Raw genomic sequence first — 16182 nt, forward strand, 5'->3', positions numbered from 1 at the left:
AGAGAGCTTCAACGCAACAGGAATGCAGCAGTTTAATAAATAATCCATCAGAGGAGAGATTAGCCAGTGCTAAACACAACTGGAACCGAAATAAATACATTTCAATGTTAACTTAAAAAGAGATACAGAAATGCACACCATAGTAAACTTAGAGCCATTCTCCAACGAAGGTGGGCTTGCTGTGTGCCCACACTTCAATGATGACCGCAGCAATTCAAGTGCCAATGGAAGAAGAAAAACAAAGCTCAAAGTGATTCCTTTGCAAAGGTAACAGCAAAAGGGCAGGCGGTGGCTTTAATGCATTCAGTTTCTCTAATGCAACAAGGGCAGCTTTATAAACTCACTGGAACTGCTGCTGTTCACATTGGAGCTGCAGAGGAAAGGCAGCTGAGCTCATTCTTTCGCTGTATGCTTGGGGCTTTGCTGTTCACCAACCCAAAGTGTAACTCAGTGCACGACGCCGATGCTGATAGTGGCCAGGCTCAGGCATCACACAGCAAATCAATGGGATTGACAGAAAAGGCTCTTTTTACAAACAAAAAAAGTTGCATTTCCATAGAAAATAACAAAACTTGGCAACGCTAACTCAATGTTCTCTATAGGTTTTCCAGCCTCCACCACCGACGCTGCAGAATTACCAGCCCTTCAGAATTAGGCACATTCTTCATTCAGGTCCAGTAATCTGGGCTCGAGGCAGTGTCTCTCACATAAAGGCAGAATGGTGGATCACATCCCTACGCCTACCAGGGAGAGAGGGGTTCCAGCAGGGCCAAAAGCCCCCCACCCAACTGAGGGAACTCCAGAACAAACCCCTGTTTGCTTCCAGTGCCCATAACAACAAGCAGCACCTGCAGGGAAGGCAAGCAGGCTTGCTGCCCTCCAGGCAACATCTGCACCCTCAGCACTGTGGGACTGGGAGCACCTCACACCCATCCCCACTGCGCCACCTCTGCCTGCATTGCAGACCCTGGCAGGTTGGGAAGTGACCTCGGTGGAATAAATTATCATACATAGGAAAGGACTTTGAAAAATATATCTATCTATATATTTTATATAATATAAATTAGGCTCGTCTTGGTTTTGTAACGTTCTGTTCTGTTTTAACCTGTGAAGCTTTTGAGTGTGAATGAGGTAACTATTCAGTGTTTAATTTCAATTCATTTGCATGTGAGGGACGGAACGACTTGAGTTCATTTTCGTACAGTGCAAACAAATGAAGCACCAGATTTACCTGGTGAAGCTCCAGTCGAATAAAAGCTATTTCTGTAAGCAACACAGAGTTGGAATTGCTGCCTAGAAGTTAAAGTGAGGGGATTCACTTCAGGAAAGGTGTGTGCTGTGCATCCACAGTGCAACCCATCCCAAAAAGGTCTGGAAACATGGGGCAGAAAGAAAACTGGAGCCTCCACATGTTGCTGATACCTTTTCCAGTCCCATAGAGCTGCATAAGCCAACCCTCAGTGTCTGAGGCAGCTGCTCTCTGCATGGGCAATCAGCTGCTCTTACAGTTCTTATGACAGGATTTAAGTACCAGCCAAAGTTATTGGTAAACAAAAGATGAATTACTTCACTTAAATGCCCACCTCCACTAACTAACTGGTCCAGAAAAGTTGATAAACCAACAGGATGCTCTTCATTCAAGGCATTTTGGTCACTGCTGCACAGGAACAGCACCAAACACAGTTACCCATCTGCAAAGAACCAAGACATGAAGTGACAGTGATCCCTTTTGGTCTTTCTCCCTTAAATTACTCTCTTGAACCCACTGAGAAGTGATCCCCAAGAAGCTGTATGCATACCCCATGCTGAGATGGGACTGGTTTTTGGCCACTGTATCCACAATCCCCTTAGCAACAAGTTCCTTAAGTGCCCCCAGTTTGGTCTTTGCTTCCCCAGTGCCTTTATTTCTTCTCTCACTCATGCAATTGTTTCCTGCCCACTTCACTATCTCTATGTATCTCAAAACAACGAAGCCTTCCCCATATCTACCTCAGCTTCTTTCACAGCACTCAGAGTTTCTGTTTCTTCTCCTAAGCACAGCTGAACCCCGCAGAAGAGGCTGCAGTTTCATCCTTCAGCAACACAACAGCCTTCAGAAATGCTGCGTGGAATACAGACTTGCAGATTCAAAGCAATTGCAGCCCTCACCAGGCTCCTTTGGGCTGAGAAAAAACAAATCACGCTCGTTATCTGGTTTTCATATCAAGTTGGGAAGAGTCTGTGGAAAAATCAACATGCTTCATAGAAGTGCTCGACAGCTCTGACCTCACTCTCAGGAAGCCAAGCTTTAACAAAGTGCTTAGCAGAGTTCACTTCTTTCTCCTGCCTCTTAAGAAGCTCTCTTCTAACCAACCTTTCCACTTCCAGAAGAAAATCCCCCCCTCCACCCCCCCCAAAATCCTTCTACCTACTTCCTATGGAGGTAGTGACAGACAGAAGTGTCACATCAGAGTAACAACAACAAAAAAAGCCAACACAAAAGCAACAGAAACCTCCATGAAAAACACCAGCGTTGACCACCTAAGCATCTGTAATTCGTACAATTGCCTTCCATCTGCCCATTCTCTCTTGTGAGCTCAGGACAGCATCAATTTCTTATCTAAGTAAGCATCACCTGGGCCAAAATGGACAAATTCACCTGATCCTCAAGATGGTGACTATGCTACCTGTTCTTCATCCACGCACACTTTTCACCTGCTGTGGTATTACAGTATGGGCTGCACAGTGCAGCCTCTCGGCCTCCCCCAGGCTGAGGTCAGCCAACTCAGCTGCAAACGGGATCAGCATTGAGGACCAATTATGTAAGGGGATGGGGGGAATGTAACAGATGCCTTGTTTTATTCTGGCTGGCACACGAGTTAGTTCACATTAGAACACAGACAATGCTAGCTCCTCAATTTTTCACTGACGAGTGGAGTATTTGGCAGGTCACACCATGAAGTTCAGTGTTCACAACAAGGGCAGGTTTGCTTTAAAGAAAGATCCCTTCATGCACAGCAGTTCTGTATCTCCCCTTTCCATCAGCACCAGACCATACAATGCCATTTTTGCACCAGCTGAGTATATTTGGCTTGAAGGGAAACCACTTCCCTTCTCGTGAGCTGCTCGTGGTACAGTCTTTCATCTCGCTCCTTCTTTGCCTCCCACCCTCTCTCCCCAAACCCCAACTAAGTCCATCTTTGATCTGGAGTTGAGACACAAGCCAGGTCCTTCTCTCCCAACCTCATACACTGCTGTCCTCAAGCAGGGGCTCCTTGCCATCCGAAGCTCCAGCCTGTGGGCTGTGGGTGTGGGTCTGGGCTCCATTACTGTGTTTTTTGTGGCTGCCTGATCTCAGAGTGAGGTTGTGTTCTGGAATGAACAAAGCCACCAGGAGCGACAGCAAGACAGAGCAAGCTCCAAACAGGAAAGGAGGCCCTGGGATAATGCTGCTCTGTAGGAAAAAACAAAGGAATGGTTAATGCTGAAGGCAATGTCAGAAGAAGCACCCCAACAACTGAATGATAAAACTGAGCAGATTACCTCGTCTGTTGGGTTGGCCATGTTGGGTTTGGAGGCCTTACCCAAAGTTTCCACCTCGGCCATTTCGTTCAATTCCACGTGGAAGAGATAGAAGACAAAGCCATAGAGAGCAGGCCCCAGGCCATTACACAGACCCCGAATTCCAGTGATCATCCCCTGCACTACACCTGGGGACAGAGAACATTTGTGACCTGAGTGCTGCTAGGATGAACTTGCCCATGAAACAAGTAAGCAACTGAACTTACCCTGCTGGTCAGGGTCTGCATTCCTAGACACCATGGCACTGATGGCTGGGAAGGTGATGCTAGACATGGCAGCCACAGCCCCTGCTGCCCACATCATCCTTGGAGAGAAAGGGGAAGCAGTCAGCAGGGAGGCTCCCAAGGAGCTGCTATAAACCAGCACTGCATGTGGAGCAGCATCTCCCTCTGCTGGGGACAGAGACCTGTCACAGAGCCATGGAGGGAGAAGCCAAAGATGGGCAAACTCTTACCAAGGCTGTGATCCGAAGCCATACCAGGCAAGCTGCAGGATCTGGAAGCCAAGTCCCAGCAGGATGGTGTTTTTATTTCCTATTGAACGCATGAGAATTCCCAAGACTACTGTCTGGAAGTAAAAGAAAAACAAAGTAAGTGCAGAGAGACGACAACACACTGAAGAATAAGAGAACAGAAATCAGAGGGATTACTCTTGCTGCCATGAGATTGCTCTGCCACGCACAGGCACTCCTCCATTCTGATCACATTCTCATAGAAACCAGCATGTCCCTTTTTATAGCAATCAGAGCATAATCTCTGATGTTTTACAGAGCAACCACTCCACAGTTTGTTGTTCCCTGACAACAGCTACACCCAGAGCAGACAAGAGATCACAGGTAGCTGTAAGTGGCACTGATGGTATCTGAGTAGCCACGGGGATTCTGACAAGTCATTAATCCAAATTATCCGAAGTTTAGCATATGCCCATAACCTGACTCTCAGATCACAGGCAGAAATCAGTTCTCACCTGAGCCAGTATAGAGAGAATTCCAACAACACCAATAAACGCTGCCACAGTCTCTGAGGAAAAACCAATGACCTGTGAAAACACCAAGAAGGGATTCTTCAGGCAAGAGATGTGCACCACACAACAAACATCGCTCCATCAGTGCCACTAACATTTATTGACACTGCTTGTCAGCTCCTTAAATGTTAATCAACTGCACGTTCTGCTACCTGACTGGAATAAAACACAAAGTGATCCAGAGGCTCCCATATCTGGTTTTTTTTTATTTTATTTTTTAGGAAAGCTGGAACATGTCACTATTTCTTATGGTTTCAGCTTCATTAAGCCATTGGCCAATCTTAGTTTCCCATGGACATGCAGCTTAGAGAACATTTCTAGGCTGGGTTTGTGCATTCAGAACCTTCCTTTGCTCACTGACCTGTCGCAGGTACAGGAAAAAACTGGAGTACTGGCCAGCTTCAGGAAGATAGGAGAGAAAGACAGTGATACAGATGAGCAGCACTGTAGAATCCTGACCCACTTTCCTCAAAGACTGTAAAAAAGAGGAGGGGGAAAAAAAGAAACCAAGTTAAAACCTGTTGCATACGGTGCAGGTAAACACAAGTGTTTAAGTTACCATCTCACATGCAAAAAGGGAATGCTTGGATAAGAGTACACTTGTTTACTCAGAACAGCCCTCTGTAAATGCCTTCTGTTCATAAACAGCAAATACCCAGCATTCCAGATGAAGATGTGAACGCTGCCACAGAGCACACCAGACAAGACACAAAATTACATCAATTTACACCTTAGAATGAGGAATTTTTGCTTTTCAGTTTCTTACATTCACAGCCAACTGCTTTTAATCCCAGCTTTTATTCCCTCAGGCTGCCAACATAATTCTCCAAGCAAGCAGAGGAGGTGAAACTCTGCAAAGCTCACAACCATCAGCAAGTCCTTAAAAAGCCAGGGACACACAAGACTTCTCCTGACACAACCCTACTGCTCAGTAAAGTAATTCACATTGCAGCAGCAGGTAGAAACCATGGTGCACCTAGAAAGCTATGATCTTGTTGCTTATTGTGGTGGGATGATTCACAGAATACCAGATCCAAGAGACTCCTGGATCCACAACAGCTTTCTGCTTCAGGTATTGGATGGACTGACCAATGGTGATGGCACCCAGAGGGAACTTGATAAGCTCTCAAGGTGGAACATCATTGAGGTTCAACAAAGAAAAGTGTCAGGTTTTGCACTTGGCTCGGGGTAATGCCAGGTATGTAAACTGGGAGAAGAACTCCCTGAGAGCAGCCCTTCCAACCCAAGCTATTGTATGATTCTCTGCTATTTAATACATCTGGCACATTGCCTCCAGAGATGCTCTTGCTTTAAGACTTTACATATGCAGCTACTCAGGTAAGAAAGAAGCTGTTACTTTTATATACATGCAGTCTGCTGTCAGTTAAACTGTATCTTTGCCAGCATTCATCTTGATCTTCTGTGGAATGCATCTTCCTTTTGAGAGAAAACAGCAGAACTACAGCACCCACAGATATCACCAGAGTGCAGAAAAACAGCAGCAAGATCACTTACAGCAAATGGATCTGCTTGTTCCCAAGAGATTGGAGCTCCCCAGGAGACAGGACGCATCTCTTCTGGCAGAGATTCTGGCACAGCCAGCAGGATGAAACCAATATCCAGCAAAGCAACACCTGAAGCTAGCACGACTACCAGTGTATCACCATAGGCTTGGGAAAGGTATGCACCAATTGCTGGGCTTGTGACCAGACTAGCAGCAAACGTGGCTGACACCTAGAAGCATAAGAGATGAATAACACAGCTTCTCCTGACCAGAGCTTATTTTCTCTCCCACAGTAACTGAAGGGTATTATATTGGAAGGAGACAATCCACGTGGACAGGGATTCTTGTACACAAGGATATGGCATGTTTGCTTGGTGCCATCCAGGCTGAGTTCTAGCAAAAGGCAATTAAAGCTATCCTAGCAGTTCATATTGGTTATGGTGCTTCCAGTAACTCCATAGGAAGGGCACAACCACAGGCTACCTGTATGCACACCAGCATCATGGTCTGAGCTTTTTAACTGTGCAAAGAAGCTGACAGACCAGGCTGATTTAAAGGCCGAGCAAGAATACAGCTGGAGCTCAGAAAACACAGAGATTAGCTTGCTCTCTCAGTGCTCAACATTAGCAAAGCTCATATCATCTTGTCACAGATACTGCCCTCAAGCTTGATGTCTGTAAGGCTCCCACCCTAATTTTACACCTGTCCTAACAGCCAGACCCCAAGTATTTCCTTCAATAGATGACCCTGTTACTAAGCTCCTTACCAGGCCATATGCTGTGCTGCGTTCATGCTCCTGTGTGATATCAGCAACGTAGGCAAAAATCACAGAAAAGGTGACAGCAAAGACTCCAGACATGGAAATGACAGCAAAATACCACCTGAAACAGATGTTACCAAAGGCAGAGTTAGAGACCAGCCACATGGCAGAAGTTGAGTTACTACCCCTGCCATATTCCTGCTCCAGTCCATCTTATTTCACTGCATCATAAAGCACTCAGCAGCACTGAGCTGCAGGCTTGCAGCCTATGAAGTTTTATGATTTATTTTCCCCTTCTGTTATGGTTTATGTTTTACCAGGTGAAGCAATAAAGCTTTTCTTCCTGAAACTGAATCCTTTGGCGGAACTGGACAAGTAAATCAGTCTCTAGGCTGAGGAAAGGCCACATGGCCAGGCTCCTTGTTTACTGGACACTTCCACCTCATCTTTGAATGCAATACCAGCAAATCCTTCACTGCTGAGCTTCACATTCGCTCTTCTTCTCAGAGCCACTCAGTTTGAACAAGAACAAACTCACCATGGACTGATCTTCATAAGGGGAATTGGTGCACATGTGAAGAAGACAGTGAGGAGGAGGAAGGATTTCCTGCCCCAGACATCAGAGAGAGCACCAATCAACGGGGCACTTAGAAAAGAAAGCAGACCCTGGGAAAGGCAGAAAAGATGAGAGTTTGACTGAGGGCTTTCTTTCTAATTATCAACAGCAAGAGCTTTTGGAGACAACATCTGAAGATAAAGAACCCATGCCTGTTTCATACAAGCAGGTGATATTACCAAAACGTAACAGTTCATTCAGTTGCTCACATTTTCAGTGAGGAGAACAAAATCCTTGAGCAGCTAAATGCTGCTAAATAATCCAACAGCTTCCCATTCTCTGCAGCTGCTCAGCCTGCAGCTGTGGTCTCCCCAGGCACCCCTGTGCAGCAGGGAGCTGCCCTGCCACTACCTAAAAAGAAGCTGGCACAGCTCTGTCACATCAACATCTGCTACAGATCTAGGGAAAGCTTTCTCTTTTACATGGAGACGAGTCAGACCTGATGAGAAACCAATGAAGCACAAATAAAACGGTTCAGTGCCTTTCAAAGCAGAGATAAGCAGGGAACAGACCTTAAGCATAGCAGGGAGCTCCAATACACAGCAAAGGGAACCCCTCTGATGCTATTTCTTGAGATCTTTTCTGCCAGAACTGTGGCCTGGCAACACATCTTGTCTCACTTCTGAGTCAGAACACCTGGCTATTGCTTTTGCAGTGGTTTTGCCTCACATTCTGCCCTGGGGATCTGGCCTAGTCACAGAGCCCATTCACCACACTGCAGCACACTCTTTACTTTCTCTGATGAGAACCCACTAAGGCCAGACCAATTCCAGTTCTTCCTTACTGATAAGCTCAGATGTCATCGATTTCTTTTCTCCTCAATTTGGTTCCGTGGCTGATATCATAAAGATTCAGAATGCTTTCAGCTGAAACACATTTGTTACAGCTCCAAACAGATGCTAACAAGCAGCACAATGTTAATTCTTCTCAGTAAGGTCAACTACACAAACTACCCAATTTTATGTCCTATCAATCCTTCATTTTCCATTAGGTTTGCCAGTGAGCAACCCAACATTAAATATGAACATCAAACACTGGCTGATCAGCAAATGTCATGGTTTGCCACTTCTAGCTTTGAACTCAGACTCAAATGCAAGCGAGGTACAGATTAGATTTCATTCCATGCAGCCATGAGAGCAGAAGGAACAGCCCTTACCTTGACTCCGTGAATCAGACCATTCATCAAGAATGTATGCTGAGGAAAAGTCTGGTGTAACACCTACAGGAGGAGAAATAAAAGTAAAGCATGCTAGCAACTTGTACAGGGTTTCCATTCCTGCAGGCAACTGGTGGCTACAGATGGCTCTGAGAACACAGCACGGGGAAAATGGGAAAGCAATCAGCATCTCAAGGCAAACCCCCAGCTACAAGAGGACGATCACTCACCGTCAGCATTGGAGTGGTTAGTAAACCCCAGGCAAAGAACTCCAGGAAAATCACCACCACTGCGTGGTACACGCTGGGCTCTCCAATCCCCTGTCGCTGCAAAACAAAGCTCCTAATTAAAGATATGCACATCCTGGTTTGGGATAAATACATTTGGTTGGGAGCTGAAATGTCAGCTCTGACCGAAGCTGTCCCCCCACCCAGGGTGACTCCCTCTGGTCCTACCAATCCTTACCTGTCCTACAAAGCCCATTGGTTTCTTTCTTCCCTTTCAAAGAGCATCTTTGATACCATTAAGCCTTCCCTAAAGACAACTGAACACATCACCCTTCCAAACCTCACCTTAAAGAGCTTTGACATGGACCCCCACTGCCTATTTGGACAGCAGTAGATGCAACAGCTCAGAAAAGGCTCCAGACTTTTGGAAAGGCGAGTTTAGCCCTCAATGCTGACTCTGTTCAGCGTGATGGAAAAGGCCAATCCTTTAGATCAGCTTAAAAAGAAGCTTTGAAGAGTTTGCTTATCCTACTTTTAAGATCTCTCCCAGCACTTCTAAGGCAGCTTTTGTTCAGCTGCCTGCCCAGAAGGTCATCTCCTGTCACACAGGACACATTTACAAAGTCATGAGCTCACAAGTAACACAAATCACGAGGAACGAGGGGAAAACCTCAGCTGAATGACACCAGAGAACTGCACAGGCCAAACATGCAGTAGCACAACACATTCCCTTCCACAAGAAATCATTTCACCTGTTAGCAACAGAATGATTTCAACTCAACAGAAAGTCTCCTTAAAAGAAGAAATCAAGTCACCAGCAGAGCCAAGAGGCACCCAACCCTGCCCTAGGGAAACTCAAAGCAGTCAGTTTTACTGCACACAAGTGAGATGGCTGTTTGTAGCAGAGGAAGAAGGCCCAGGGTGGCACAAACCCACCTCGTTCCACTCACCTAACAATCTCTCTGCAGAAGGCAGCAGCCCCCTCTTGCTTTCATCTCCCCTCTTTGTGTTCTCTCAACCATTTCTATCGCAACTGAAACAAAACTAACAGCCCATCTCTTCACGCAGCAGATGCAGAAATCCACGTGGAACCTGTTCACAGTTTCCACCTATCAATCACCTCATTGCATTAATTACACTCATAGAATCTCAGAATGGCCTGGGTTGAAAAGGAGCATAACGCTCATCCAGTTCCAACCCCCTGCTGTGTGCAGGTCACCAACCAGCAGCCCAGGCTGCCCAGAGCCACATCCAGCCTGGCCTTGAATGCTTCCAGGAATGAGGCATCCACAGCCTCCTTGGGCAACCTGCTCCACTCCTTAAGCAGTAGAGAAAAACTCATCTTTGGAGTCACCCCACAAGGGTGCGCACCCCTCTTGGATGCGCAGATATAAGATACAAAGAGATCACCAGGAGCCTGATGACCAGGAGCACAGGAAAGGCTCACTGCCACCCTTATGAGACAGGTGTGCCTCTCTCTGAGCTGCCATTTACCAGGCACTCTGCTGGAACTTCCACTCCAGGTACAGAGCAGCGATGCCTGGAGCTCCTCACACAACCCTCCAAACAAACGAACATTTCACCCAGACCCCAAGGCAAGTTTGCCAAATGATGACACCACAAACGGAATCACAGAATCGTAGGGGTTGGAAGGGACCTCCTGAGATCATCGAATCCAAGCTCCCTGCCAAAGCAGGCTCCCTACACCAGGAAACACCCCCAAATTTCCACACACACCCATGGAAACAGAACCCCCATAGGATCATCCCCTATGAAGACAGGCTGAAGGAGCTGGGCTTGTTCAGCCTGGAGAAAAGAAGGCTGTGGGGTGACCTCAGTGCAGCCTTTCAGTACCTAAAGGGAGCCTGCAAACAGGAGGGCAATCAACTCTTGGAAAGGGGAGATAACAGCAGGACAAGGGGAAATGGTTTGAAGTTGAGGGAGGGGAGATTGAGGTTGGATGTCAGGGGGAAGTTCTGTGCTATGAGAGTGGTGAGGTGCTGGAACAGCTGCCCAGAGAGGCTGTGATGCCCCGTCCATCCCTGGAGGTGTTCAAGGCCAGGTTGGATGGGGCCCTGGGCAGCCTGGGCTGGTGTTAAATGTGGAGGTTGGCAGCCCTGCATGTGGCAGGGGGTTGGAGATTCGTGATCCTTGAGGTCCATTCCAACCCTGGCCGTTCTGTGATTCTGTGATTAGAGGAGCAGCCGCGTCCATAGGAGGCTCAGAAAGGCAGAACCGCTCCATCCCATCCGAGATCCGGTCTGTGGGAGCAGCAGCTGCCGGTACAGTGGCCTGGAGACGCTTGACATCCAACACGGCCGAGCCTCCCCGCCGCCCCGACCCCCCTTAAAGCCACTCACGCCGGCCCCGTCCCGTATGACGATCTTCTTGGCCAGCAGGACGCTGCGGTTGAGCCGCTTCTTCTTCTTCTTCTCGCCGGTCATTGCGCCGTCAGGCCGCTGCCGTTCTCCTGCCTCCTCGGCTGCCCCATCCTCCCAGCGGTGGGTCGCGCCGAGCCCGGCTCGGACCCGCGCCCAACGGGTGGGGTCAGAGCGCAGAACCCAGTGCGGGGAGGCGGGAAAAGGCGGCGGATGGAACGGGGGAAGGCGGGCGGCCCGGCCCGGCCATGAGGCCCCTCCCGCCCGGCGGCCGCGCCCTCGTCGCCCGGACGATGGCGTTGACGGTCACTTCCGGCGCCCCTCTGTCGCGCGCTGAATCCTCGCGTCCCATTGGCTGTTCCGCTCGCCGCCTGCCGTCTCATTGGTTAGAAGGAGTAGAAGGGGCGGTGCTTCGCTTGAAGGTGTGTGAGGGGCGGTGTCGTGACGTCAGACAGCTGCCTGGAGGTGGCGCAAGGCACGATGGGATGCGCTGGGTCGGCGCAGCGTGCAATTAACCCGTGCTAATTAACGTTGGGCCTGGCGCTGTGCCCTTAATGGGCTGGTGTGTTGTAGGAGACACTTGGTGCCTTGGCAACACTAGTGCTGAGCAGGGGTTCAGTGCTTCCTGGAAGCTCCTGGGGCTGCCCCAAATCATAACCGCAGCATGGTTGGGTTGGAAAGCACCTGCAGCCCCTCCATGGGCTCAGTGCCCCTTCACTTCCAGCTCAGGGTGCCCACGGCTCACCCGTGGCTTTGGGCACCTTCAGGGATGGGGCCTCACCGCCTCAAGGTGAAGGATTTCTCCCTTACATCCAACCTAAAGTTCTCATCTTTTAGCTTGAAGCCATCCCTTCTCATTCTATTGCTATCAAATAATCATTCTGCTGTGTGCCAACATCCCCTGGGCCTCCAAGACCACCTCACGGGTCCCTTCTGGCTCGGGATTCTGTGGTTTTGTGTCCCAGGGGCAGCCTGGGTTCTGCCTTGCTTTGCTCTGGGGGTTGGAGAAAGGAGTTTGAGCTCTGTGGCAGCCCCTATGAAAGACGAGTGCTGTCCCCAGCCCCCCATCCTCACATTAAAGGTGCCAGATGGGCTGAAACCAAAGGGTTTGCCTTGGGGAGGCAGAGGGCAGCCTTGTCCAAACAGGGGACACTGCAGTTGCCTTCATCTGAGTGCTCAGCCCTGCCCCAGTGCTGCTGCAGCCCTGCACACCCGCAGCCATGACCAGCTCTCCTATTTCACCAGGCTTGCTTTAATGTGTCCTGATGTGTCAGCACTTTGGGGGGGGATTCATGTTTCAGGGAGGGCTCCTCTCTGCTGGCACAGCTTCGAAGCAAAGTGTCTTTTTGAAATGTCTTCCGCTGCTTCTTTTGCTAGAGCCAAAGGGAAAACTTGCATCCTTTCTCAGGTGGGGGAAGCAGGGTCATAGCAGCTGGGTCCCAGCCCCCTCACCCCAAACCCACCACCAAATGGGGACATTGTGACAGCTGTGGCCACGGGCTCAGCACTGACAGACCTGTGCTTGCTTCAGCAACACTGCTTGTATGCATGTGTTCCCTCTCCTAATTAATGCTTCATGGATTGGAGAGTCCTTGATGTTTATTCCCTTCATGCAGTGCCAGAGGTGCAAGGAGCTTCATTAGGCACAATTTAGAAAAGTTATGCAAATGCTGGTGAGCAGCAGGGCAGGAGGCCAACATTGCTTGCCCTCCCTTCTCCTCGTCCATCCCTGGCTCTGTGGTGCTGGAACCACATGTGTCAAGGGCCACAGGAGCCTTTTGCACCATCTCAGCTAGAAATATGAAGAGATGCAACCTGGGGAGAGATGGAAGTCAGCCCTGTCTGCTCTGAGGCTGTTCTGTGGCTTGGGGGGTCCCCCAGCAGGGCAAGTGGATGCCCTGTCCTTGGAGGTGTTCAAGGCCAGGTTGGATGGGGCCCTGGGCAGCTGGTTTAGCATTAAACATGGAGGTTGGTGGCCCTGCATGTGGCAGGGGGGTTGGAGATTCACGATCCTTGAGGTCCCTTCCAACCCTGGCCATTCTGTGATTCTATGAAGACCCTCGCCATGGTGGGGTGATATAGGCTGCTTTGTTTAGCAATAGGGATCAGCACATTGGTTTAAGGACCAATATATTCTTTTAGCAAAAGGAATCAATGAGTGCTCATTCTAAAATGTTCCATTTCAACTTTGCTTGGTGGGTGGACAGCCTTGTTTTCTCTTAATTCTGCTTCACAAGAAGCACAGGGCTCCTAATAGACTGCTTACATTTCAGCAGGTGCAGAGAGGTTTTCCTTGGATTTTCACATATATTGTTTTGGAAGTTGCTCATTATGGCCTACGAGCAATGGAAAAACAGCTGAAGGTTGGCCAAAAGTCTCAGTGCTGGAACTGATGGTGGAAAAATAGGGAGAAAGTAAGTGGGCATACAACCACCCTAAATGCTACAGCATATATCCAGAGGGATATTAACATATATTAATGAGTTCTTGGTAAAGAATGAATATGTATGTCAATGGGCTGCATATGCATGTCTTAACTGTTTAAATGTAGAACCTGAACTCTAAGAAAGTGCATTGGTTTGTCAAGTTGCCTGGTGTGTATTGAGGAATAAAGGAATGGCACTTTTTAACACTGCTCTGGGGTTAGAGAGTTTTCTTCCTGGATTTTGGATTGCAGTGGTGTGACAAGATGCTGCATCGTGCCAACAGAGGCTGTGATCTTTATCCCTGGAAGCTTTTCTTTGACTAATGATTAAAAGCAGATGAGGGAGGGGGGGGGGGGGGAGGAGGGCAGGGAAGCCCTTGCTGCGAAGCTAGCTCTCCAGAGCCTGAAACCAGCTGCTAATGAGATGAAAATGATCCATCAGGGACCTGTGCAAGACTGGGGAGCAGCCTGCGGGAGCTGGCAGCCATGCAGAAGAAATGTGGGGGTCATGGAGAGATCGCTGGGGGGAGGATGGGCAACCGAAGGCTGTGAGACAGACATCTGCAGGCAGATCTGCACGAGAAGACTCACAGTTATTTGGCTGGTGTATGAAGGGGAGAGACTGGGCTCGTGGGTTCTGCTTACTTGGAGGAATAAAAGAGAGATGGACTTTGCCAACCAGCCATGTGAAGAATGGCAGCATGGAGGGGGACTCAGCGCTGGGGACGAGGAGACACCAGAGCTTGTTTTTTCTTACAGCAGGCACTTCTGCTTGCAGAAATGCTCACTGCTGCAATAACAAAATGAAACACTGCTCACTGAGATCCTTGCCTGGGATGAAGTTATTGGCTTTGTGAGCGTTTCTCACATGTGAGATGAAGTGATGGGGACAAAAAGCTGCCTGCATCAGGCAGGGCCTGCAGGGACCAACCACCCCCCACCCTGAACCTGGGCTGGAGTTGCCCCATGGAGCTCGCAGGAGTCCAGCATGTTCCAGCACTTTGCAGCAGTTTAAAAACCAAAACAAGAAGGGCAGAGAGAGGCTAAGAGAAGCGGTTCCTAATATGGCAACAGCAAATGTATGTAATTCTATTACCCTGATTTATCGATTGCACTTAGAGCGATTACTGGCTTTCACCCCCATCATCTGCCAGGGAGAAGGAGACAGTGAAAAGAAGGCGAGATAAAGGCAGCTGTGCATTGTCCAGGGCACTGCAGGCCCCCAGGGAGGCTCCGGTTCTGTTTTGTGGGGCAGAGACCTGACCCCTCTGCAGCAGAGTGTCCCTCTCAGTCCTCATCCTTCGAAAGATGCTCAGCTGAAAGTGGAAAGGCAGAAATAAACAGCACCCGAGGGAGGATTTGAGGTGAGGAGGTGGCTCTGGGCTTGGTCCCCATTGTGTGAATCATGCTGGGAGCCCCCACAGTGGGTGCGATGCCTCATGAAGGCTGGCTTGGCCTCCTGCCCCTCTGCTCAGATGCTGTGGATGGATGCCAGGCTGGACAGGAGGTCTGAGTCCTTTGAATCCTTGAAAAAAACCAAGAAGCAGCAGCCCCAGGGCTGGAGGAGAGGAGTGTTACATGGTTGTTTGAGGTCAGAAAGTCCCTTTAAGTGTGTCCGTCCATCCTCCCCCCCCTCCCTCCAGCTTGCTGCAGATACTGGCAAAGAAGCAAGAAAATGATCGTGCTTTTTGCTGCCCAAGCCCTCCAGGCAGATATAAACAAGTGGGAGCCAGATAAAATCAGAGTGGACAAGACCACTGGGTTGGGAGACATGGAAATAAGCCAGCCCCATTTTGTACAGCAAAGCCCCCCTGCAACCCACCACCTCCCAAGCAGCCCCAGGCACCCTGCAAATGCTTCTATTAATGGACTGGTAGAAAAAATGGAGAAAATGTCCCCGTTGCAGGTGAAGGCAGCAGCAAGATGCTGCTGGCCCCTTCCAGAAGCTGCCTGCTGGCCACTGGGGACATCCCAGGTGTGGGAGGGGGGACCAAGCCGTGCTTCTGTCAGCACAGGCAGCCCGTGTTGTGCAGGAAAGAGCTCATCTCATCCCACCTCATCCTCGGGTGTCCCCGATTCGGGGCAGGGAACAGAGCTGGCTCTTTTAGGGCTCCCATCGTTGGCAGCAGGCTACAGGGGAGCGCAGCCGGAGTGGCTGAAGGCTGGGTGATGCTGGGGGGTGCCGGAGGGGTTCAGGGTTGAGTGATGCTGGGTGATCTCTGAGTGGGGTGATGTCGAAGGGTGACGGGGGGGCTCGGAGCTGGGTGATGCCGGGTGATCTCGGGGCTGGGTGATGCTGGGGGGTGCCAGGGGAGCTCGGGGTGCTGGCGGGGCCGTGCTGCCGATGCAGGAGGGGGCTGCAAGGACGGACGGCGGGGCCGGAGAGGGCGAGAGGCGGGGATGCTCAGACAGCCGGGAGGGGTCGGGGCGGGCGGCGGAGCGCTCTCACCATGACATCAGCGCGGCGCGGCCCCGGGGGAGCGGGTGGGGGGCGGGAGCCGGCGCGGTAGCGGTGCGGGGCGCGGAGCGGCG

The 16182-nt window shown here is 49.8% G+C and overlaps 1 protein-coding gene across 1 annotated transcript; it reads right to left on the minus strand.

Annotated features, from left to right (window-relative positions):
• Positions 1–7: 7 nt before the first annotated feature.
• Positions 8–11511, minus strand: LOC125685009 (hippocampus abundant transcript 1 protein-like). The gene is made up of 12 exons (XM_048927694.1): positions 11208–11511; positions 8851–8946; positions 8621–8683; positions 7387–7514; positions 6855–6969; positions 6100–6318; positions 4946–5059; positions 4528–4599; positions 4016–4128; positions 3768–3865; positions 3523–3689; positions 8–3433 (listed from the first exon to the last, which is right to left on the minus strand). Exons 1-12 carry the CDS (start codon positions 11289–11291, stop codon positions 3224–3226), a joined length of 1479 nt encoding a protein of 492 aa, XP_048783651.1. The 5' UTR covers positions 11292–11511; the 3' UTR covers positions 8–3223.
• Positions 11512–16182: the final 4671 nt, after the last annotated feature.

This window comes from Lagopus muta, chromosome 26 (assembly GCF_023343835.1).
Source record: "Lagopus muta isolate bLagMut1 chromosome 26, bLagMut1 primary, whole genome shotgun sequence".
Taxonomy (NCBI): Eukaryota; Metazoa; Chordata; class Aves; order Galliformes; family Phasianidae; genus Lagopus; species Lagopus muta.

Coding starts and splice junctions, on each gene's coding strand:
- LOC125685009 (XM_048927694.1), bottom strand. CDS start 11,291: ATGACCGGCGAGAAGAAGAAGAAGAAGCGGCTCAACCGCAGCGTCCTG. Junction 5,060..6,099: donor AACAAGCAGATCCATTTGCT/GTAAGTGATCTT, acceptor TCTTTTTTACAG/TCTTTGAGGAAAGTGGGTCA. Junction 3,690..3,767: donor TGCAGACCCTGACCAGCAGG/GTAAGTTCAGTT, acceptor CTCTGTCCCCAG/GTGTAGTGCAGGGGATGATC.